Genomic DNA, 25,748 nt, shown 5'->3' with positions numbered 1-25,748 from the left:
CTCTGTGTCATTCTGCTCTGTCACCCACATTTCTATCCTCAGCAGCATGTTTACAATCTGTAGCTGTATACTGACAATTTCACTGAGGAATTTGTCACACCTGAGCATCCAAATATCGGCTGTTCTTTGTCCTCTGCTTTCAACAATGCCTTGCATTTTAAAGCAGGAGAGGCTTGGCAAAGAGACACGTCAAATGTCTCGACATATGAAAGCTGAGGGCATAATCTTCTTTTCAGAAAATAATAAATCCAGGATCCTGACAAAGAAAAAGTGAGGTAATAACGGTGCAGTTATCCTGATACCTGGACTGTGAACAGTTTATGTAAACAGATGTCCAATAGTTGAAGGGGAAAAAAGCCAATCTGAAAGTAATAAAAGGTAAATCTATGTTTTTTTTGTGCAGTTGTGCACATCCTTTGTCCCAACAGGCTCACAGAACATGGCATCCAAATAAACATGAGCTCATGCATTAGCATAAATCGTTAAATTATAATGTCACTTATTCAGTTAGACTGGCATTTGTGGCGATATGAAGCAAACAAAACAAAAAAAGTAGCTAGCTAAGCTTTTTGTCTGAGTCTGTTAAGTGGCTTGACCTTGAAATATTGAGCTTCTGTCAGCTGTAGTCATCACTCTGTTGCTTTTTCACTAGCACTGTGCTTGGAGAAGGATGATCTTGAGAGTGTATAGATGGCGTTTTCAAGGCTGCCTTAACAGACACTTATGATAGTCATTAGAACCAACCTCACCTGAGGTTGGTTCTCAAACATTACACTCAAACATGTAATCTGGGAAGCTTATGTTGCAATGGGAGACGTTGTATTTGTGAGAGTGGAAATGATGATGTAAGTTTTTCTAAGGCGTGCCTGTCAGAAAGGAGTTGTGAAAAATGTGGTATTGGGTTGGTATCATAAGACATTTTATATAACTTATGGTCAATGTTGTTGTAAATTTGAGAGGCCCGTTACAGAAGAGGCTCAAATTAAATCAAAATTTCTAAAAACTGAGAAATATCTCATAAAACCAAAAATACTAACTCTCTTTCAAAAGAGATGGTTCTGTTTCAGGGGATAATTTCAGGAATTCCTTGAATTAAAAATGTGTAAATTATACAGTGGTTTAAATTTGTTGCTTCTGATTTTTCTCTTGCTTCATTTTTTAATTATTTTATGTGAAACTTAAACTTAAGAGAGATTTATTAGCAACCTGTTCTGAGCTTTGAAAACTGTGACATTCATTAATTCATTCTTGCATCGTATTTTACATAAATATTGTTTTGCAGCTTTAAAGTCTCCATTTTGCCACATTGTTAAAAGTGTGAGGTGTAAGTTCTAAGTATTGGCTTTAGTTCTTTTATTGTTTGTTATCGTTTGAATTGTGTTAGTAAATGGAGTATACACAAACTGACGCTTTTATTTGCCCTTGTCCTGCCAACATGCCGTGCAAAATCTTTAAAAATAAGCACAATGAAAGAAGAGTAGGTGAAATAAGAAATGCTTCAATCTAGACATTTTCAGTCAGATTTGTGGGTCATCATTGTGTCGTTAATTTTCTTTATCTGTAAAACGATGCCGGTCTAAATCAAAGGACAGGGTTATATTTTAAACTGAATCCCATTTGATTACCTTAAAATCTTATGCTGCTTATTTTGTAACCACGTGTCCTCTCCATGCTCTGCTGCAGTAATGACGGTGGATGGTTTCCTGATTGTTGTAAGCTACCCAGCCATCATGTGTACAGTGGGGTTCTTAAGGGTTTTACTCTGGATGAATGGCTCCAACGGGCTCATTTTATGGGACCCGACTGGAAACCGGCCGTGATTACGATGGTCATAGAGAGAGAGAGAGTTCAAACTGAGCAGCAAATCTACAAATGGTATGGGTCCCACTCTTCATTAAGAGTTGTTCTGTGTTAACCCTGTGAAGGTAATTAATATAACACCATCCGTGGTCAGATTCATTTTGTTGTTGCTTCATGCCGTTACAAATATGAACCCAAAACACGAATGTTGATATGTTGTTGCTTATGAAAGCTCAAGCCTTTTCTGTTGCTCTGATTTAAACTTGACTACTTAAAGTAATTTTTTGTGGAAAGCCTAACTACTTTCCATTGAAGTCCTTGTTTTCTTTCCTTACAAGACGTTGAGACATTAATGGAGAGGCACTGCTGTTATGCAGCTTGGCACATTTAACTTGCTCTGAGAGGCATCCGTCTTTTGAGCTCCCCTTAAATTATGCAGCAGCTGATGGGGCCGGTACTGTTGTGGACATGCCGTCTCTAATCTGAGTCAGCGTTTACGATTTAGTGTTTGTTTTTTTTACCTTTGTGGTCTGCAGTTAACCCGTCAGGAGATATTCTATGTCCAGTGGTAATGAACTGTAAAGCTTCTTGAATTAATTGTGTTGCATGTTTTTTTTAGTATGGGTGGAGGAGAACTTATTAATAACTCAGTTTAGACAGGAAAACAGCAGTGACTAGTGATGCCTTCAGCCAATGCACTGCTTTTAGTTTTGTGTTCCTTTTTTAGGTATAGTCACAAAAAAAGAATACTTCCTCGTCTCCTTTTCAATTACCTGGCACAAAGCTGTAAAGATCTCTGAGAGAGCAAACAAAGCTTCTATCAGTCAATCACCAGCAGTGGAGGCATGTACTTGTGGGCTTTTAAAATTGAAGGCTTCATAGTTATTAAGCCTTTCCTTCAAAGCACATCTCTCTCTGGCGAAAAATGATCTCTTCAAAGGGACCTTTTCTTAACTCTTATATTTTTTTCACACCTGAAATAGCCCTACAAACAGTTTTCTGCTTCACCTTTGATCTTTTTGTTGCTCTTCTCTTATCAAAAAAGGCATACCACAAACAAATATTGGTCATCTTGAACATTTTAAAGTGCTTTCTTTGATGGGAATGTTTGTGATTTTAATCACAAAAAAAAAAAAAAAAAAAAACTGCCACCAGTCAAAATGATCAACCCTGTGTGCTCACGCCTTCTGAGAATAATAAAACCTACTCGTTGCCTGTGGTTTTGTGCTAACGGTTTTGTTTGATTTCTCATTCTAAATACACTGGGGATGTTAAATTCGCCCTCTTTCTGCCTGTCAAAAGGATAACTGTAGTGGATGGAGAAACTTCAGATGACATAAAACTAATGGGTTTTAAATTTCACCATGAGGGGAAAAAAGGATGATTGGAAAAGTTTTTGAAGGATCTGAAATTACAAATCCAGCCTCCCTGAGGAGTAGTCTGAAGCGTCGAAGGACCTGTGTAATTCTCTCTCTGATGAAAACCCTTAATACTGATTTATCTGATCAAGAGCGTCTCAACAGCTTTCTCTGGTGTGCTCAAAGAATACTAATAAACCATTCAATGAAGGCTCATTTAGCAAAGGAATGAGTGCAGCTATTGCTGTAAAACAACATAATTCCAGCACTGAACATCTGATCATCTACAGTATTCAACTGTGACCTCAAACCATTTCTGAGGCCTTATCAAAACTATTTATTTGACACTACTTAAAGCCAATAGTTCCACAAGAGCTTTTGCTTATGTTGCACTCTGGAACAGGCTTAAAAAAAGAGTGTTATATTACATTTCACTCAGGGCTGGATTAGCAAAACAACCCAAACTAGAAAAACAAAAAGCAATGCCATAAATTCCAAACATGCCAGCATCTTGGCAAAATGTCTGCTTCAAAGCAGATCCAAATGAAAAAAATCCAGAGTGATCCAGTTATACAAGTGATCTGTTGATTTCTGATAGAAAAATGTATGAAAATGCTTCTTGTTACGTCTGAGCTTTATTCATCCATCAAAGTTCAACCTTTTCAATATATATGCACGTCTTCTCTGTCATCTTTAAAGTAGTGTGTCTGGATCTAACGGACTGGACTGCAACAGAAGCTTCTGATCGAGTACATACCATGACGCCCCTTAAAGGAAAAAAGATGTTGGAGTATTCAGAATATTCTTGAAAGGGATTTTCATCCAATTACACTTAAAAGAATATTCTTTTAAAACAAATTATAGAACGTCTGACCAAAGAGCAATGTAGTGAGAGTTTTCAAAGAAATGAGTCTTCAACAACTTAATGAGATAAATGTAAAAATATATTTCTTTGGGTAAGAATGGAAGCAAAGAATTTTCTGTTTGAAAAGAAACAGCTGCCAGCTCTCAAAGCTCTAACCTGCATCTTACATCTGGTTATGAGTGAGAACAAAAGATTTTCATCTTGAAAGCATTTTTCATGCCCAGCCCTGCGATTAGAGATGTACAAAAGCATCCTCAAAACATGGGTCGAACAACTGAGGATGTCGGTGCTTATGTTTAGTTCGAGAGAAACATGCTCTGGATGGGGGTCGTCTTTTTAAAAATCCTGCTGCTCCAAATTAAAGACTGTCCCTGCAATGCACAGAAGAGTTTGCTTACAAAGCTGGTGGAGCAGCTCTTGTAATTTATCACCCAGACTTAAATTTGTGCCGCCAGTACAGGTATCATCTTATGAAGGTCAATGAGGCAAAAAATAAAAGCCCCCTCCTCCTGGGGACAACCTTTTTTCTGAGAGCCAAGAGAAATCCAGGCTCTAAAGCCAAAAATGCTGAGGCATAAATCTTTCATTTCTGTTGGATTGCATTTGCACTGAAGTTGTACTATTTTGTACAGGATGTGTCCTTTACCTGACTCTAACTTGAACATATGTGGCTGCTCAAGCTAAAAAAGCTTACAGTGCCAATTTTTCACAGTGTGCCGTGAAGCAATACATGAAGTCCCTGCGGACAATGGAGAAGCTTCATTTTGCAAAGAGGAGGTAATCACGTATAACTCCTCAAACATCAGCTGGACACGGGAGTCATAAATGAGAGCTCACCACTTGGCACTTCTGCAGATTGCACTGTCACGACGTAAACAAGGCAAAGAATGAGGAAGGGCTCATCTGATAGGAAATGTCAGAGCATGATTGGATTAAAAAAAACGAACTAAATTGGGGTCATTAATCATCAGCTAGAAAAACAGTGACAGATCTGGTTCGCAAAAGCTCTCCTCTGGAACTAAGCTGAGTGCCACCCGGAAATTGTGCAATTACTTTAACACCTGATTTAAATGAAGGGTATGCATGGCAGTGTCAATTGTTAATTAGGGGAAAACAGCTCATATCATTTAGATATAATTTCCGTCACAAGGAGTCGGGTTATTATGCCTTTGCGAGAGCAACAACATGCAGTGCCTTGCAAAAACACTTTGACCATTTCCAAACTTAATGAGATCCACTCATCTACCCAACCATGGTCTATTCCTGCTTATCCTTGCAGGGTCACAGAGGGCTGGTGACCCTGCAAGGATCACCAGGGGTCATTGGGCTACAGGCAGGTACAGGTCACTGACCCACTATCACAGAATAAACAGCCACACTTCCATTTAAGTGAATTTGGAGAACAGTCATAATTTTGGACTGTGGGAGGAAACCAGAGTACATGGAGAAAACCCACACATACACAGGAAGAGCATCTCATTTGACAGCAGGGCCTTCTAGCTGCTACATAACCATGCTACTAACTGCTCCATTGCAACCTCTTTTTTTTTTTTTAGGTTACAACTACATTTTTTATTTTCATAGAACTTAGTGTGACAGACCAAGACAAAGCAGTGGATAATTTTGAAATTATACATTACTTTTCTTCTAAGATTGCTCTAAGCAATCATTTCTAGATATTCATAGTCAAACTAGAAGTTATTGTTGCTCAACTCTGTTTTGTACAGTTGAAACCAAGATATTTATATATTTGACCCAAATATTATAGTTTAATAGACAATTCTCCCTTTTATTTTGATTTGGAAGTTTGGTTTCACTTAACTTCAGACAGTGAGAGAAAAATGTGTGTGTTGCTTCATTCCAGAAATGTCAATATCTGGTTTCAGCAGAATGTAGGTCAAAAAACCGTTTGGTCTCATCTGAGGAGAGCACAGGTTCATATGTAGAGATATGAGCACTCATAAATCTGAGCTTTTGAGGTCAAATCGCACTCTGACCAACACTAATGCAAAACTCCTTCATAACAATATTAGACTGAATGGAAATGATGTTTTACTTACCAGATGATTTAGCCAAAGCTGTGGAAACCAAACAATGTGTGGGATCCTGAACCTGTTATGATTTAAAAAACAAAAACAAGCCACTCCATCTAGTTTTATATTTCCTATTGCTTTGAAACAATCTTTTTCAGGAGCCCAAACCATTCATTTGAAGAAGCAGTGAAATTAATTAGTGTTAGCAGCTTACTGATGCGACATAGTACTGATGGTGGGGTGAAAAGTCCCTGATGAGATCACAAGGGACAACTTCTATGAACGATCCAACACTGAACCAAAAGTCTCTCTCCTGTCCTGTTCTATAAAATGCATGCAACACTCAGTAATTTCTTCAGGCTTTCTCGCAATCATTCAGCAACTTTTTCCATAAAGATCAGACTTTGGAGATACTGATGATACTGACTAGTTGTCTTGTGGACAAATTCTCCCACCTGTGCTGTGGATCTCTGCAGTTTCTCTGGTTGTGCGTTTAGGTGGACATTCCTGTCTTAATAGGTTGGCACTTGTGCCATAAATTTTCAGATGACAGATTAAACAGAGCTTGTAGATTCTTAAAGCTCTGGATTAGGGCTGTCATTGTTAATCCGTTAACTCATGCGATTAATCGAAAAAGTTTAACGCATTAATTTGACATAACGCAGATTAATCGTATTACCTATTTGACCTAAAAGCCTCTCTCCCACAGAGGGTTACTCAGTTCACAGCAGTGCGTTGAACAGTCTTGTACTGCATTCAAAACAGAGTCGCAAACGCAACTGAGAAGATCGGTGAGGAATGACAGAGCAATGTGCTCAATGCTTTAAAAATCACCACAGTTAGAACTGGACCTCCGCACACATTGGGCTGGAGACCCAAAAAAAAAAACACAGCAATGATGTTTGGCTAAAACCAAGCTAGTATAGCCTAATTATTGCAGGGATGAATTATCCTTCAACGGGAGCACAACCAGTTTCGATTTAACATTTTTAAACTATGTTTGAAACTTTTAAACCTTCTTGAAAGGTAAAGTGAGAAAAGCCTCTCAACAATGTCGAGTAGAAAATGTAAGACAAAACAATTTCTTAAACATTTTTTTAGCAAATTTGCATTTTTACATTTCAAGTTTCCCAAATTAAACTCAGTGATTAATTGCTATTAATCAAGGCATTGAGTGTGATTAATCAGACTAATCTTTTTAATCGATTGACAGCACTACTTTGGACATTAAATTATAACCTAACTCTGCTTAAAACCTCATTACTTCTTTGTCTCTATATGTGAGGCTCCAGTCGATTCTTAGCTAGTGATTTTAAATAAGAGAATTATTAGTTGTCTTATTTAGACAACTTTCAGAGAGCTTTGCATTTAGAATAAACTGCTTTATTATAATCTATCTAAGCCATTATCTTTCACCCAATAACCCAGTTTAGTGTTGCACAGCGCTTGCTGCAATTAACTCGAAGCAACAGGGCTTCTGCTAATGTATCGCATTTCTGTACTCACTGTGTCAGTGAAACAAACTGCATCCCTGAGGGCTGCTTCTGCAAAATGATAGCATGCTAGCTGGAGTTGAAGGGGGCATGTTGGGGACTGACGCCCCCACTACCGTTCAGTTCTCCCACCACAAGCAGAGCAGACATCTCAGCAAAAGGCTGATTGCCCCACTGTGACTAAATCTTATCAGAGGCTGCATGACGTGTGCATAACTCATTGCAGGACCAATCGATGCTTATTTTTCATTTTTTGCATGGACTAATGATATCTTCTATAAAATCTGATTTTTTTTTTTCCCTTTGAAAAAAGGTGGAGAGCAGCTGACTCTCCACCAAGCAAGGCCAAAGTGGCTCTGTTTAATGCAGCGAGAACAGGAGTGAGGACGTGGGAAGATGTACATCTCACATCTAATTTCTTTCCACACTTGTACAGTATGTTAAAGAAGTCTCAGTCTCTGTGTGTGTGTTGATGAGATTGTGTGAGAACCACAAGTGTGTGTTTTATCAGTGTGCTTGTGTATGCTCCAAGGCAGTTGGTTTCTTTATCGTTCTTGTTTGGTCTCCAATGATTCAGTCTCACATAGATTTGTGCTCTGCCTGTCTGATCACTGATGTTTGCATAACTAATATAAATGTGGGGACGTCTTGCTTTATCATCTTAAAATTTTAGACTCCATGCACAGTTTTTTTTTTTTTAGATTCAAATCAGCTGCACCTGAATGAGGTCAGTTTAAAAAGTGAAAGTCATACGCAATACAGACTCATTTCAGACAGATGAATAGAATCTAGATATTTAGGTTTGATGATCGCAGCTAATAAAAACCTCAAATTAATTTTTGTAGAAAATGTGAAGATTGTAAAATAGTAAGGACGTTGGATTTTTAACAGAAATGTGATGTTATGGCCATGTCAGACTTTCTTATGCTTAGAAGGGGAAAACTACTGCCTCAGGAGTCCTATAGACACTCATAGACACCCTTCACAAACAAGCATCAAGCCTGCATATAGAAGCTGGCTGTATCTTAGCTAGCTAGTGGAAAGTTTAGTGGAAGGAAATGGCAAGGGAAATTGAAAAGGTATCGATTGCAGCTGGATTCTTTCTTTTGAGTCATCACATACAAACCTATCAAATGGATATTATCATTATGCGAGAAAATTAGTATAGGTTTTTTTTTTATTTACTGTGAACCATTAACATCTAAATGAGTTTGGGTTGCTGAATTGAGCTCTGGAAACACTAAATGAACCTAAAATTAATTCATATCGTATTTTTACGAAGCAAATCAGAGATGGACATGTGCTACTGTTTCGCTTCATGTTTAGAAAGAACCACCTAATCACTCAACAATTTATTTTCCCGCGATTGTATCCTGTCATGTGCATAATGTATGCAGCGGCAATATTACAAGTGCAATAATCAGACATTCCTCAGGCAAACTGGGCACCCTGTTCTGTCCTATCGCATGCAAATTTTATATAGTTTTATTGGCGGACAAGATGAGTGTTATTCCTCCGAATGAATCAGACATGCAGGGTTTATGTTCAGTTTCATTACTAGGCTTGAGATTTCCTTCCTGTAAGCGCGTGAGCACAGAGTTGTTGATTCCTCAGATGGCGTTAAGGGCTGGTGATGGTTGCTGTGTCACGTAAGCCACGACTGCAGGTTGACCAGGTTTGAGAAGCAAAAAGAAAAGTGTTGAAATTGACAAATTAGTTTAAAAGTTCAGCCACTGTGAGCAGAAATGTCACATTTATTTTACACTTTCAAAGAAGCCTCTTTTTTTTTGGCATGATGATTGTGCAACATATAACTTTGACTTTTCATCAAATTTCAACCTACCTAATGACAGTGGGGTCAAAAGTACACATACTGTTTTTTATATAATTTTCGTCACCATCAACAGATCACACATCTGAGTGGATATCCGGCCCCTCTTCAGAGCTCATAGAAATTGGTTGGTTTGCTACCGATGATCTACCTTTTAAAGGGGAACTATCATCGTAAGTATTTTCCATGAATATACCACAATCAAGTAACTGTTGCCTTCAGTCATTATAACAATGCAGTGTATACCAAATATAATTAAAAAGAAATTTGACTTTGGGCCTCTGTCTGTCTAAGAAACTCCTGCGACAGTCCCTGAAAAGGAGGATTGGCCAATATTCAACGAGAATTATGCTAGAAGATTGCTGATAAGTTTATCAAAGTGTGCAGTTTACATAGTTATAGATTCATCTCAAAAAGTAAATTTAAGCCTCCTATCATAACTGCGTGCTATGTGTAAAGTATCTGTTATTTCAAAATAAGTGAGCAGAACTCCCATCCGAATGAAGGAGGAAATGCTGTTTCTTGTGAGCCATCAAGTTGTTAATGCATTTTCATTTGCGTGTGCTAGTTCTAGTCAAAGCCACAACATTCATCTCTCTATTGAAATGTTTTTTTTCTCTCTCTCATGATGATAAAGCCGCTTCCCCGTCTCCTCATTGCTGTAAAGCACCATAAGTCGAAAGAGTCATCCAAAAGACTTAATGCCATTGGTGACAAAGCCTCTTGTTCATGCTTACACAAATTCTCATTGTAGTGTCACATTATTTCTGGAGCCTGCTCCTGCTGCAACAGGAAGATGTGAAAAATCCAGACTGCAATTATATTTTAGCTTAATTACGTCCATTTACTAAGGTATTAATTCGGATCTCCCTCCTCAAGCCCCTGCTAATTCTAATCTGACAGATTGCTGTGCACAGTTTCTGTGCATAAACCTACCTGGATTACTGTTCAGGTCTTACATTGTGGCAATAAGATGAAATGGAATCAATGAATTAAATATATAGACAAATTTTGTGCATGTGCTAGTATATTGAGCTATTGCTAAGCTTACTTGAGTACAATGTTGGGAGTGAGATTCAATCAGCTCAGGACTTGTTCATATTTCATTAAGGACTGTGTTAGAAGATTAGAACAAACATATCAAATTGCATATTTGCGCATAATGATTTTTATAGATTTTGTGATGTGTTTTATTCATACAAACCGATCCATTGTATTTTCATTCAAGAAATGTTTTAATTAAACATTAAAAGTCCTTTCCCTTTCCAGGCCACAGTTACAAATAATTTATGTTTTGCCTGTTTATGTAAAGTTCACATATAATTAGTTCTAATCTATTCTGCATTTGTTTATCCTGCAGCAACATTGATTAGAAGAGATACAATTATTACCGCATCTTCATCTTGGAAGGAGCAACAATAACGTTGCAAACTCTATTGCAGGAGGTGGGCGATCCAGCTGTTGCTAAATATCTAGAACTAACCAGCAGGAGTCATGCAACCACTATTTCTAAGAAAAGGTAGCAGTTTAAAAAAAAAAAAAGCAGAGAAAGTCCAAAGCGGAAGTAAAGGAAGAAGTGGGGCAGGAAAACCGCTTTTTAGAAAACCTCTGAGAAGTTTGCATCCACATCTGAGCTGCGTGATGTGAACGGGGGAATAAAGCGTTTATTCCTCGAGTTAGAAAGTTTGGAAAAGCCGGCGCCGTTACTGTGGGGGAACGATGGGACTCCCGGCGCTGGAGTTCAGTGACTCTTTTCTGGACAGCCCGGACTTCAGGGAGCGCCTCAAATACCATGAAATAGAGCTGGAGCGGACCAACAAGTTCATCAAGGAGCTCATCAAGGATGGAAATATGCTGATCACTGCCCTCAAGAGTAAGTTGTTCTACACGACAGGATTTATCTTCCTTTTGTTTTCTTGAATCCATAAATAAAGGTGTAACCACCTGAGCCGCAGGCGCCTTGCAATTAGGGATGCATTAATTACAGCGCAGCCTGAATGGCTGCGGTCTCCCATCGACAACAGTAATATTACCACTAAAGAGCTAAAATCAACACAAAACCCGCAAATAATTCATTTTGCCAAAGCTGTTTGATTCCGACTCTGTCTCCTTTGCATGTGTAAGCTGGATGTTTTTAGATCCCAAAACAAACAGCAGATTCAGATCGGAGGTGCTGGTGAGATGAATTCATTTACTTTGCACGTATTTCCAGACAGAAGGCCTTGGTCAGACATGGTTAATACCGAGACAGACTTTTTGTTACATCAGTTTAATAACGACCTTTGCAGTGGTCACCCATCAGAGGTGGAGAAATTGTAATCTTTAATCTGTGCATAAGCCGGATCTGTGAGGATGCTGTTACTTTCTATCACGGGTCATTGTCCTTTCTCTCTCTCTCTCTGTCTTTCTGTCTCTCTCTCTCTGTCTCCTGGCACAGTCCAGATTTCCATCCTACTAATGAGATTGGACTTCCTGTTCTGATGTACACACGTGGGAATCGCTGTCTAGTCTCCTAAAGTCAGACATGGGTCTGTAAAAGGAGAAGGATTTGAAACGTAGTCGGCCTTTAAATATGAAAAACATCCTCGTTGGGACTGAGTATGTGGGGCACAGACTTACATTCCCAAACCCAAAACTTTTTTTCTTTTCTTTGCAAAGTGTACTGTCATTTTACTATCATATTTTACCCCAGAAAAAAAAACATGCTATATATACTTTTACACTGTTTTATGAAGTCCTCATGTAGCAAAATAGCCCCACAACATGATGCTGCCACTCCCATTCTTCACAGTTAGGATGTGACCGGCATCCCTGTTTTTCTTCCAGATGTAACATTTGTGATAATAGCCAAACACTTTAGTTTCATCAGTGTCTCCAAAACAAAGGTCTTTGCGTCTGTATCTTTTGAAGTAAAACCTTCTTTCTTGCTGAGTGCCCTTTCAGTCCATGTTGGTACAGGTTGCATTTCACTGTGGGTAATAATGACTCTCTTTTAACCATCTTCAGCCAGTTCTTCACAAATCCTTTGTTTTTTGTTCTGGTTTCAATCGGTTCATTTCATAACAGAATATGTTAGTTAGTTCCTGAGACTTGAAACCCATATGCTTCCTGTATGATGATTGGATATTCCCATCATTTCTATACTTCCTTATAATTATTTGATCAGCTGTTTGCAACACCTTCTAGCATCTTGAAATTGTTCCTTGACTTTTGCAGCTCCATAATTCTCCTGATATCTTGATCGATTTCATTTGACTTTTTCATTGTGTCAAACAATTGAAATATGTCTAGGATTTCCCTAAATACAGAAATCATTCTGTGAGTAAATATCTGATTTTAAAGACAGTAAATAAATCTGACATTCATCTGTCTCTCCCTTAGCAATTCTTGTCTTGCTAAGACAAGACAAGAATTGTCTTGTCTTGTTTGATATCACAGTCAGAAATAAAGATGGTCTTAGACTTTTATTTTGGTGTGTATACATATCGAATTTCAGCCTCAGTAACTCCTGAAAGGAGTTGGAAAAGTTAGATTTGAGCAAAAACAACTTTGCTGGGAGCCTTATTTTCTTTTGAATATTTCAGTATATTTTATCGTATGCAAATAGTTAAACGATTACACCTTTTGAAGTATATGTTACTGCTTTTACTCTAGTGCTAGAGTTTTATGTAAATCTTCAAACACAATGGATCTTTTGATGGAATTCACAACATTCATTTTCCAAATGTATAATTTCAATCTATATAATGTGGTTATGAGTTTGTTATTCTCTAAGCATAATTTTGGTCCTTGGTGTTTTCAGTAAATATAGATTATTAGAACAGTCGAAGGGAGAAGATTATACCAATTATTTTGGTGTCTTCATAATCAAGCCCAGACATTGCTTATATTTGCACATAAACATGTGAAAAACAAAAATAAATCTGTTTCAACAGCTGTAAATACTCCAGAGTGGAACCTGCATGGGGAAAAAAAGTATGCGATGGAAATTGTAGTAGTTAGTTAGCAGCACGTTCAGGATGGCAGATGAAGCTGTAAGCTTATTAATCACATTGTGTTTGCCTCATTGCTTCTTGTCTTTAAGGTATTACTTATATATATATATATATATATATATATATATATATTATATATATATATATATATATATATATATATATATATATATATATATATATATATATATATAAACATCTGTTATGAGTTTTTTAATTGTTGTGATGGGTTCAGTTTTGTTAAAATTTTTTTGATTAGAACATTGTTTAGCTTATGGCTTAGTTTTAGGGCTGATATATCATTAATTTCTCCTATTAGTCATTCGTTTATTAATTTACCTCTTCTCCATTCCCTGCTCTTCATATATGCATTGTTAGTTTTCTTCCATTCCTTGTTCCAGCCCTTTTTTTATTGATGTGCTACTTTCTTCATTCAGCTACTGTCGTCTTTGCTTTTATCATCTATGTTTACTTGCTGGGTTGCTTCAGGGTTTTGGAGTATGAACTCATTCTCGTCCATTGTCCATTATCCACTTACCCTTGAATAGTCACAGTGGAGCTGTTTTTTATTTCCAGAGATCATTTGGAAAGGTATGCACCCTGGTCACCTACTCATTAATTCTTCTCAGTTAATTATTAAACTCTTAAGTTAGCATACATTCTATCTACCTACTGTTATTGTGAAATACAAATTGGATAAATGTTCTGACTTTATCTTTCCAAGATTTTGCCAATTGTTGGCAAAATCTTATAAAGAAGATTTCAGCACAGGTGTCAAAACAGCATCTCAGAAAAAAAATGTTGCCCCAAGCTGTCTCATAATGCAGCGCCACATGAACAGAGCTTACACAGTGCTATCATTTTGGATCCATCAGCAAAGTTATTGCACCTTTATTTTTTTTAATGTTGGTCATTTTTCATTTCGAGTTTCTCATTTTTTCATCATCATCATTTGCATTTAATGATCAGGAAATTAACACTTGTGCATTAATCAGCAGAAAAGGTGAATTCACCTGCAGCCTCTCGACAACTTACGTGAAAATTTGGCTGAAAATTGCTTAAGTAGAAACTCTTTGAAAATGGCTAACCAGTGAGAGTGGGTGATAAGATGGTATTAGATTGGGAAGGATTAGAACATGTCGAGCTGCCAAAGCAAAGAGATTGTGATATTGTCTACATAGGAGAGTCAGTCTTTTGCCTTTTCATTTTCTTGTGCTGATGCATCATCTTTATTTTCCTCCCTATCCTTTAGCATCTTGCTCTGTACGATCATAAATCGTACAGAGCACTTCGTATGTTGGTGTTGTATAACTTTCATCTTTTAATTTAGCTGCAGTAAATTTACACAGGTAAAAATCTATGTTCCTTGGTATAAATACATCCTTAATAGGAACATTGTGATTAGTTGTGATTTACTTTTTTTAAAAAAGACGAAAAATTTCTGCCATAACTCTCACAACATCAGCTGACATTTCACAATATCACATTTTAAGTTTTCACAAAAAGGTTTTCTGTTTTGCTACGGTGATTTACTTTAAGGACAGTCGGTAGTAAACTTCAGAAATAGATCACAATGAAAATGTGCAATGAGTACAAAATATTTGGGACTACAATACAAAGTCCACAGAGACACGCATTAGTGTGTAAATAAAACAAAAAAGAACCCCCCCCAAAAAACGCTGTTCTTTGTTTATGACACCATGTCTATGATTGTATTAAACAAAAATGCTGATATATGTACCAATAGGGGATAACGTCAGCAATAACAGTATGCTAAAATTAAAAGAAAGAGCAATGTTTTTTAAGTAATTAATGTCTACTCAATCTCTGGAAACATTAGCAGATAACTTTTCAGTAATGTAAAAAAAACTGAAGCTGCACCAATGCAGTCGCCATTTCCAGCTAATTGAAGATGCATGTTTATCCATTTTCTGTGCGTTTCTGCCTGAACCAAATGGAAAGATGTTAATTGTAATGAGAAAAATCAGGCTGTATTTATTTGTTTATTTATTTATTTTTTTTGTCAAACATCTCTCTGGTTGTATTTAGGGCAACAAATCCATTTGTTTTACTGTCTCTACCTTTCCTTTTTTTTCTATCTCTGTTCCATATAACTGTGTGCTTATGATTTGCATTTTCTACATGTCCTCTTCATGATTATTCCCACATGTATATTGATATTTTCCTCACTGTCATGACTGCAGTATTATAAGCTTGTCCCTAGTGTAAACAAAGGAAATGTGTAGTTGCCAAGCAACTACACATTTGCTGGTCTACAATGACTGAAGTTATAACGTTGTTGAAAATAAAAAAGGAAAACCAACTGAAAGGATGGCAGCATTTAAAAAAGCCACCAGTGATTGTGATTTAAAATGAAGTTGGAAAAAGTTGAAGAAAGAAAAAAAAAATCTGAATTGTTTTTTCATTTTTCAAAGTAAGTCTTCAAAGAATAATGTTTTGCTAAATAGAGAGGATAATAGTAATACATCAGCCAAGCTCAATAGTGGAATGTCATTCCGCCGTCTAAGGGGAACATCCTGAAAGCCTCTGATCTTTTCTTATCAGTGCAGGAAGTAAAAGATATTATGATCTGAGAGAATGAGAAACTAAATGCCGATTTCAACAGGAAGTGGGTGTACTTAGTGTACTTAGAAAACAGGAGTCATTGAATCATTCTTGTCTGAGACTATTCAAAGTTTCGGACAACTTTTAACAAATGTTCTCAGTAGCAATTCTGAGAACATTTACAGAAACTTAAAAGCTTCTTTGCCACAGTTTATCTAGAGAAAGATTGGTTCAGTAATGAGATGCTGCAGGGAGATAACTTTGGGAGGAAGTTTCAACAGGACTTAAGAGTGACTAAAAGCGTTCCCTAATCAGTCATTTTAAAAACATTGAGTTTCATTAGTATGGTAAAGAGTACTGCCACTGTGTTTGTGTATGTTGTCATGCTAAAACTATTTTAAAATCTTGAGCTCAAGCAGCTGGGGGTCCACAAGATTCAGTTAAAAGTTTACATCTTCATATTGCATAAATGTGCAAAACATGTAAGTAAACAAGTAAAGCAACAAAGAGACAATTATCTAATATCGTGAACCCCCAATACTAAGTTTATTTTGATTGCCATTCTACACAACATACAAAAGAAAAGAAAGATAAAAAGATCCTGCAGTCTAGTTTACCTTCTGGAGCTTTTAACCGTTTGGGTCATCATGTCTTACTTCTGTGTGAATGATTTTGTATTTCCCAGGGAAGTATAGGGCCAATCCTATTTTATATTTGTCTAGCAGAGAAGCTGTTCAGGCAGTGAGCATTGCTGGACACCAATATCCTCCTAAATATTTTATTAATGGGTGTGAGGATGGCTAGTATCAGTACATCAATATCCTGTGCAAAAAGTTTAATACCAAAGAGCAGCTTCGCATTCAACTTTGCTCTAAACTTTGTAACTTTTTTTTAACTTGTGCTTTTTTTAATGCTTGCCAAACTTTGCTTATTTGGAAAGTCAATACTGATGTATTCACCATCAGTATTGCCAAATTATTCTAAAGAAATATGATAAATTAATTTGCTATTGTTGTAATAATGAAGGTCTTAATAGAGAAATTGTGACTGTTTCCCTGCACCATCACTTAAAACAAAGAGAGGGCCCTTACTTTATTAACTTATGAGCCATCCTTACAAAAGTTTCTGCAAGAGAACTGACTGGGGAGAAAATTCTTGCAGCATGACACCAACGCCCAACATACACGAACAGTATCATATAGGAACAGTAAGGATGAAATATCTTTAGCCAGGAGCTGAACAAGAGGCAGTGCAACAGATGGCCGGGCTCCCACAGAGTCCTGACCTTAACACTGTGCAGTCACTTTGAGATTGGATAAAGAGACACTGGACACCTAGCAAGAAAAACTCAGAACTTGGAGCATGCTCTCTGTGAGTTCCTTTAAAAGCTACACTAAGAAGCTGGGTTAGTTTTTTTTTAAAATTCTACATTATTACACATGACAAACACAGTGCACTAAAATTATTTGTTGCAGTTTGATCAGGTGCAAGTAAGATCTTACAGCAGCTGCTGTCATTAGTGGAGCCATGTCTGTGGTTGGCAGCTACTGTTCACACCTGGAGTAGATAACAACTGCTGACTTTTATTAATCCCTCTTGCTTGACTGCTATAATTCAGTACAATAAAGACACTAATTATACCTTTGTGAGCTGAATGTGAACAGCCACATAGACAAGGGAAATAATTAGTCGGTAGGCAAGTTTGCAGCTGAGCTCTATGGGCACAAAGCCACAAACCTAATTGTAACCATATGATGAACATTAAATAAATGTGCAAACATTTATAGTCCATATATATGATGATGGGGGGTGGAGGAAATGTCCCTACTGTGTGGCTCTTGGTGTATATAGATTGTTTGACATTGTTAGTTCATGGAAACTTTCAAACTTGGAAGGTTTTGGACTTCACTGATATACTGATGTATGATTAACTAATAGATATTAGTTTCAATGACAGTTGGAGATGCACATTCATCTGGAGAACTGCTTGGATCCAGTATTTGTCAAACTAAAATAAATCAAGTAAATTAGTGGTGGGCACCGCTAACTAAAAAGTTAGTTGTGCTAATGCAGTACTCATAAATAATAGTCCTGTATATGCTAAAATGCTACATCAACCTGGATGTTGCTAAGTGGAGTGCTAAAGTGCTAAATTAAATCAACTCTGTGGCTGATTTTGCCTAATCAACCTCAGTGGGGTTTTTATCAAAAAGCTGTAAGGACATAAGTAGATTGTAAACTGTTTTCTGTGGAACGACGAGGTGTAGCTCTACAGTGATGCATTCTGAGAACAGAATAAATGTTTTGGCTGCACCACATCAGAATATGGAGAACATGGCAAGAGAAAGCAAACTGCTGCACAAACATTTTTCATGCACTTCAAAATAAGAGAATGAATATAAATGTTTAACTACATGAAGAATTCTTTAGTCAATAACCAAAACTTCAATGCAGACCTCAAACGTCATTCAACTGAAAGTTTACAAAATGGGCAATTAAATTTGTACTCTATAACTTATCTGGACAATTTTAGCGAAGCTTAAGTGGGCTAAATGTGTTCAAGGTTGACAAATACTCTAAAGTGCTAAACAAAATAATTAGCTCTGTTATTAGCACATTAGTGGAAGTGTGCCCACATAATAGTCAGAATAGTCTCTAAGTTCAGACAACCCAGGGAAAATGATAAGAACATTGTAAAAACTATGGCTTACGAGAACATTTTGGATTTATTGTAACATAGTAATTGTAAGATTTGACAAGAATGTCACACTGTTATGTTTTAGAAATGAATTAAGTTGGTGGTTTCTCTCAAACTGGAGTGTTGGAGTGCCGATGTCCTGCTCTCTTATGGAAAGGAGCTGAACAAGAGGCAGTGCAAAAAAATTGGGATTAGCCTTGATTTTAAGGTCAGAGTTTCAGATTTTACACTGCCTATAGATAGATAGATAGATAGCATTTATTGTCATTGAACAGGATTCAACTAAATATGGGGGATTTACATTTGTATAAAATCATGTATAAATCAGATTTAAATACATGCAGTTGATACAATATTTATCCAATGAAATTGTTTTATCCACATGTTTTCAGAAACTTGAAAATATGATTCATTGGTTTTACACAGATATTTACAGAAGAGCATTAGGGCCAGTGGAAGAAAAAACATAGGAGTATCTCTTCTGAAGATACTAGCATAAACAAATGAAAAATGAAATTTGTAGTGTGTTCAAATTCAGGGTTGATATGTTGCTTAACAAACAAAACCATCTGATATCAGTTTGTTTTATGCACATGTTTTCAGGCAAAGACAAGAATTCCCTTCAGATATTATATTTAAATCCCTTTAAACTGTCAAAAAGAGGAGATGTTCTTCCCCTGAGATAAATTTGGCTAAATTAATCTCTGTTGTGTAAGATCAGTTTTAAATTAGCCCATTCTTTTTCATATAATCAAGAAAAAACCTCAAGAAAAGTGGTGTCAGCCTTTTTCATCAAATCTTTAGAAGAAAGAGAATAAACATGGCTCCGATGACATAATATCCCATTCAACAGATTCACCTGTTGGGTGCAGTTATGTTGCAGCAGATCTCATCATGTTAGATCAATCAAACAGAGATCATTGTTGTAGGCCAATAATTATTGGCCTTTAAAACCCAGTTTGGCTGGCCTGCTTTCAGTCTAAATATTTTGTTGCTGTGAAATGTGTGACTTTTTTTTAACAAAGCTTGTTATTTTTGGCTTGTTGTCATTTGGTCGCCAAGGATATCAGGAATGTGTTCAAATTTCATATTTACTGCATCTGCATAAAGTCAGGGTGAAAAATCTTGAAATATTTTGAAAATATCATGAGAACATCTGTCGTAATTGAACTGATAATTATAACAAGTTTTGTAATACTTTTGGACGCCCATATTTATTTAAACTTTACCTGAGTTTTTCTTTCCCTGGGATGTAAATATGTCAAGTTTAAAGTTTAAAGGCCAATTTGTCCTGCCCACTCCAAAATGGGGAAGAAATGAGAAATCTTTCTATTTATGTAAAGCAGATCTGTGGATCATCTTAAGTTTTTGAAGGAATCAACAATGAAATTAAAATGGAATTCATAATCTTTGTAGCATTTGGAGGAAAAAGAAACATCCAGAGTAAAGTCTGTGAACATGTTGCTTAAAAGGTTTGACATATTTGCTTACATTTAACCATCAGTTCTGACAATAAGCACACCAATAATGTTATTTTTATTTTTACTTTTGCCATTATAACTGTCAGGACATTGATTGCTGACTTAGGATTTTTCTCATAGGTTATTTTACTAAATCTAAATCTCTTAATATTTGTGTGATGTTTATTTGGCGGAGAGCTAACGAGAAATCGTTTTCATGCTATCTGACACTGTGTCTCTGCCACCATCCCGGTGCCCACGCCTGTTCACCCACTACACATTGATGTTTCCTTCCTGGGACAGATGCAGTAACGAATGGCTGACACGCATGGGGTCGTTACTGGAAAAACAACAGCATTTAGTTAATCTGTAAACAGCGTTTTTCCTATTTGAAACGTGTTCTGATGTGGTTAAATAGTTTGATTCAGCCATAATTAGCTGCTTTTTCATTAAATACCCAATGAAAGTATAGATTTGGATTTTTCAACCTTACAAATTGTTGGGCTTTGGGGACTCTTGTGTTTGTTTGTCTGTGGACAGATGATGCTCCCAAGGCACAGCCACAGGAAATGTCCTGTAAACATGCTTGTATAACCATCCCCCATCCTCCCTCAGATAGCATTTGGCCTGACAACATTCTCCTTCCCTGTGTGGGTGTGTGTATGTGTTTTTCTCAGTGTCTGCGCCTGTTGGACTGTGACTAAGACTGAGTTTGTGTTGCAGGATTATAGCATTTATAATGTATTGCTGCAGCTTTGACTACTTATATGAATTTTAACTCATGTAGTGGAAATGAAATATGGGGTCACATTATGTGACTCGTTTAGCAATAAAGCTGAGTGAAGCAGTAAGCTCGGTGAGGAGCTTGGATATTTTTTTTTTTTGCGGATAGATTTTGATAAAGGGATTAAAAGCTGCTTCCCCTCAGACTGGGCAGGAAAATGTGTTCGGATTCACTCTGAGGTCTGTTTCGGAGAACTCTTTGTTTACTCTGTCAGTCAGAGTGATTGTCACAGTGAGTGGCACACTAGGGAGGATGTACAAAGGCACAACGGTTTGTATTTTGGAGGCGTAGAGGAAAAATGAGACACGTAACTTTCAGGCGAGAGATAGAAGTTTGTTTCATGCCGGAATGAAATTGCTGCACTTCAGTTTTACATTTGTAGCTTTCTGTCGCCGTTTACTAAGGGGAAGCGTTGTGCTTAAACAAAAACAGCTTTAGTCATCACAATTGTTTGGTTTTAAATCTAACATTAGATATCACTGATCGCATTTTATGTAGCAAACCATTTTCATCAGCAACAACTCATTTGTGTGAGACAGCAAGCCTCAAATTTTAGATTTACTTTCATCCTTGGAAAAAGAGTGAAGACACCTTTTAATTTTAATTTGAGTGGAATAATGTCAGCCAATATTTTGCTAAATATTTTAATGTTGATTCTTTGCCAGTGACACTTCGTACAATACCTTTCTGCCGATAGGACGACACAATTCTCGTAAAATTTCTGAAACCATGATTATAGAGTGAATCCCTTGATCATTCCTCTTTGGACAATTTCTCTATGTTGTCCTGAGTCATTTTTAATACTCTCACAGCTCATCCTGCAGACATTCTAGCAGGGGTGTCAACATCCAGTCCTCGAGGGCCGGTGTCCTGCAACTTTTAGATGTTTCTCTGCTGCACCACCCCTAACTAGAATAATTAGGTGATTAGCAAGGCTCTGGAGAACAAGGAGGAGGTAATTAAGCCATTTCATTCCTGTATTTTGTACCTGTGGCATATAGAAAAACTGCAGGACGGTGGCCCTCGAGGACTGGAGTTTGACGCCCCTGTACAGGATTAAAGCCTGAAGACTGAGGTGGTAGTCTGTGTTTATGAGCAAAACCCTAACCAGAAAGTAAACGTTACATTGATTTCAGTTGAAGAAAAACATTAAATTGGACAGAAGACGACTTCTTCGATGCCTTGTGTAACAAAAGAAAATATGTGAATAAAGTTAAGGACGATGTCCTTTGCTGGCTATTACTGCTAATGTACTGCTCCACTTAGTGTTTAAGTGTTTCTTTCCCCTTGCCATGAACGTCCCTGTCAGAAGTTTTGTTAAATGTGTTGTCTGTGCCTTTTAAAAGGAAATCTCCTAACTCAGTCCAAAGGCTGCACCCCCGATGATTTATGGTGGAGGGTGGCACGTCTGGCTTTTTTCATTCCGGCAGACTTGCAGGGGTAATAACTCTGATCTTTTCTTTGGAGCTCTAAAATAGGCTGTGGCACTGTATCAGCCTCTTATCAAAGACCCCGTGTCAAGAACTTCCAAGTAAACAAGCTGAAAATAATGCACTTGTTAAACTATTAACCACTGCATGCCCTTTTTTGGTAAATGATAACTAGCTTTGGGCTTTACACAAAAAAATGAACGCAAGAATGCACAACACAATTTAACTACTTTAATTTGAAAAAAGAACAGGAATTCTTCTCATTAAAGAATAACAGAAGGTGCTTAAACAGCTGATATTCCCTGGATTGTTAGTCAGACTTTCTGATATTATACTTAGTGTGCAGTTGGCTGCATAATAGATGTCAATAATAGCATGTCAACTATTGAAATGGAGCTTTCCTTGTAAGGATGAGAAAGCATATATCTTGTAAATAGCAGGCTACAGCAACAGGTGGAGGAGGGGATGTGCTTTTAGTCTTGTCATTCCATACAAGACATGGTAAATGTGGCATTTTTCCTGGCACTTAATTTTAAAAGAATATACATGTCCTGAAAAATTGATGGTGAATGTCATCATGCCAGGCCACAATATGCCTGGCATGATTATTTTAGCATACTGTCAAAATGTGTGTGCTTTTTGGACCATTAGCACATTTGTTCCATCGGACAATGTAGTTCCTCACGCTATCTTGAAGGTTTGGGTCCAGCCACATTACAGAATAAGCTTATTGGAGGCAGGTTGGTGTTGGGATGATGTTCTTATGGTCATGATCACTGTCTTTATGACCAGAGATTAAGATCTGAACATTGACCAGAAAGACAGCAGCTTCACTTTGTGGCTCAGCTATTTCTGTACCAAGACAGACCACCAAGACAGCTCAGCTGCTTTGCTTGAGGCAGAGACTGACCTCGAGTCAGAGGAAGCAGTTAACCTTTTTTCTGGTTGAGAACCACGGTCTTGTATATATTTGCAAAGTAAATTAAATATGTCTTTAATTTGCAGTTAAGTAGTCTAAGGATTCCTCCGCCAGTAGCTGTTTTTCTTGCCTTAAGTGTTTGATAAACTATATAAAATGTGCTGCAAAATGTTGTCTTTGTCGGCTTTATCTTTGCCACCCCATATTAAATCATTCCTTCAGTTTTTATCAATCCTTAATTTTGGTGACAATAGTAACACAGCAAACAGTTTATGATAATTAGGATCTAAATGATAAAATGCTTGAAACAAAACAGCATATATAGAGATAGAAGGCTTTGTTTTTAGCATTTGGAAACTTTTTGTATTCTTCATGAGTAAAAGGTTCAGCCTGCAGGCTCCCCTCACACAGCAACACTTCCACCCCTGCTGGGCAGATGACAGGCAATTGTGCTCATATGCAGGTGAAAGAAGGCTTACCTGAAGGGCCGCTCCCCGGTTACAATCCTTCCAAATGGAATCAAAGTGGCACAATGCACCCTACTGTTGCATCAAAGAGATCTCCCCATCTCTCATTAAGCTGGGGGCATAGAAGCACTCCCCTTTGAAGACCTTCTCATCCGAGATCACCCGAGTCTCCCTGACAAGATAAAGTAGCTTTAGTGTTCCTTAACACAGTGTTGATGTACAGGCACATGGTGAGCGGTCTCATCCAAAGAGTTGCACTTTATTTTTTAATTCCTCACTAAATAACAAAGACAAATTCAAAGTACAGGGATACGTTAATGAAGACAGACTCTTTGTGAGTCATCTGAGCAGAGGCCTAAATGTGGTTCACTTTCAAGCTGAAGATGAATTGTCAGAGTGTAACTTTTTAATGGAACACATTTATGCAGGTACACAAAGATGTTAAAATCTTTTATGCACCAATCTGAGAAGAGAGTTCATTAAAACCGCTGAAAAATATTCAGAGGAGTAAAAGCACAACAAATGTGTTGCTTGGTAATTAGTCTGCTGCTGAATTTTGTTAAAAGCATACAATGCAGTGTTTTAAGGGCACCACATTGATTATTAAAGGTTCCTTGTTAGGTAGCGTTGTATGTCTTTTGTGCTTAATACTGGTGGGTGTTACACAAGCCTTTATATTTTAGCAAAACCCATCAAAGATTATTTATTTATTTGATAAAATTATACGCCTGTGTAGAAAACGTACAATTTAACTGAGCAGTGTCAGTAAATGGAACAAATGTAGGTCGATTGGCAAAAAACGTTTTATTATAGGTCAGAAAATTTCTTAAGGTCACAAACAGTGTCTTGTTGGAAAAAGCGGTTGCATCAGATTCCTACATTTTTTTTCTTTTTTAAAGTCTATGAATTTTGATTTCAAATGAGATTTTTTGTACTTGCTTTGTTTAATACAAATATTAAGCTGGTCTCTTTCGTTCACACCATTTCATTCAGCATGTCAGTCATGAGCTGCTTTGCAATTATTTTTAATTTCATGAGACATAACACTAACCTTATCTGAAATAAAATTAGGTATTTTTTTGAAAGAAAAATTGTGGTAACAGGCTAAATGACGTTAATGTTGATTTTCTGAATTAATTTAAGAGGAAGTTTAAGGCACATGATATTAAATGTAACAATATCTCTGTCACGTGAAATGTCAGAGTGCTTTTATAAAGTGGTATTATTGAGTTCCACATATTTTGGCATTTATTTTAGGCTTGAAGTCCTGTAATAGACTGAAACTAGAAATCTGATATTTACATACACTGTGTGGAGAATTCATAAAACCCAAATCTCACTGTCTGACATTAAATTTTTCGGTATTGTTTTGGACTTGTTAGTTAGTTGTTTGTTAGGGTATCAAAAGTTAATTTTGTTTGGGAAATGTCAGAATACTTAGAAGGAGAGAATAATTTCAACCATGTTTTAATTCTTTCTTGAAAGCTTGAGTTGGTAACTTTTATTTTAAAAAGGTGACATTTGACTCTGAAGCTTAAATCAAAGTGGCAAAGTGTTACTCAATTACTCAATCAATTGAGTAAAGTTAATTTGTCAGCCTAAAGTCATGAGACCTTGATTTAATATAAATGTTTTTGGAGGGCTTTGATCAGACAGTTCTTGTTTGGACACTAAAAAGCCGCCCAGAGATAAAGCTGTAGAGGGAGAGTGGACAAAAGCCAAAACATTTTGTTTTATTCTTTCAAGAAAAAGGAGTCTTCTAATGTTTTCCATCTTTTCGTTCTCATTTTTAGTTAGTGTTCATTTAGAAATATCAAAAAATCTAAATCTCTGTAAACCAATTATTTCTTTGTAAACTTTCCTTCTGTGACATGAACTTTAAAATAATTCCCCTCATGTTAAGAGAATTGAATAGTTCAATGACTTATGTGCCTGCAATTTGGGTCCAAACATTTTACTTGCCTTGCAGGCATCTCTCCTGTTACACTGAAACTTGGAACAATTACATGTTACTAAATATGATTCAACTTTGCATAAGCCACCTCTCCAT

The 25,748-nt window shown here is 36.9% G+C and overlaps 1 protein-coding gene across 2 annotated transcripts in view; it reads left to right on the top strand.

Annotated features, from left to right (window-relative positions):
• Positions 1-10,946: 10,946 nt before the first annotated feature.
• The window catches only part of LOC129358834 (rho GTPase-activating protein 42), an 89,854-nt gene continuing 75,052 nt past the window's right edge, over positions 10,947-25,748 (top strand). For both annotated transcript variants that reach the window (XM_055028027.1, XM_055028026.1), the window contains exon 1: positions 10,947-11,253. In XM_055028027.1, coding sequence (XP_054884002.1) covers positions 11,100-11,253 — 154 coding nt within the window. In that variant the 5' untranslated portion in view covers positions 10,947-11,099. The remainder of the gene's footprint in view (positions 11,254-25,748) is intronic.

This window comes from Poeciliopsis prolifica, unplaced genomic scaffold (assembly GCF_027474105.1).
Source record: "Poeciliopsis prolifica strain line A6 unplaced genomic scaffold, Auburn_PproV2 SCAFFOLD004, whole genome shotgun sequence".
NCBI lineage: Eukaryota > Metazoa > Chordata > Actinopteri > Cyprinodontiformes > Poeciliidae > Poeciliopsis > Poeciliopsis prolifica.
The sequence above is the reverse complement of the archived record's forward strand: the minus strand, read 5'-3'. Positions and strand labels throughout refer to the sequence as shown.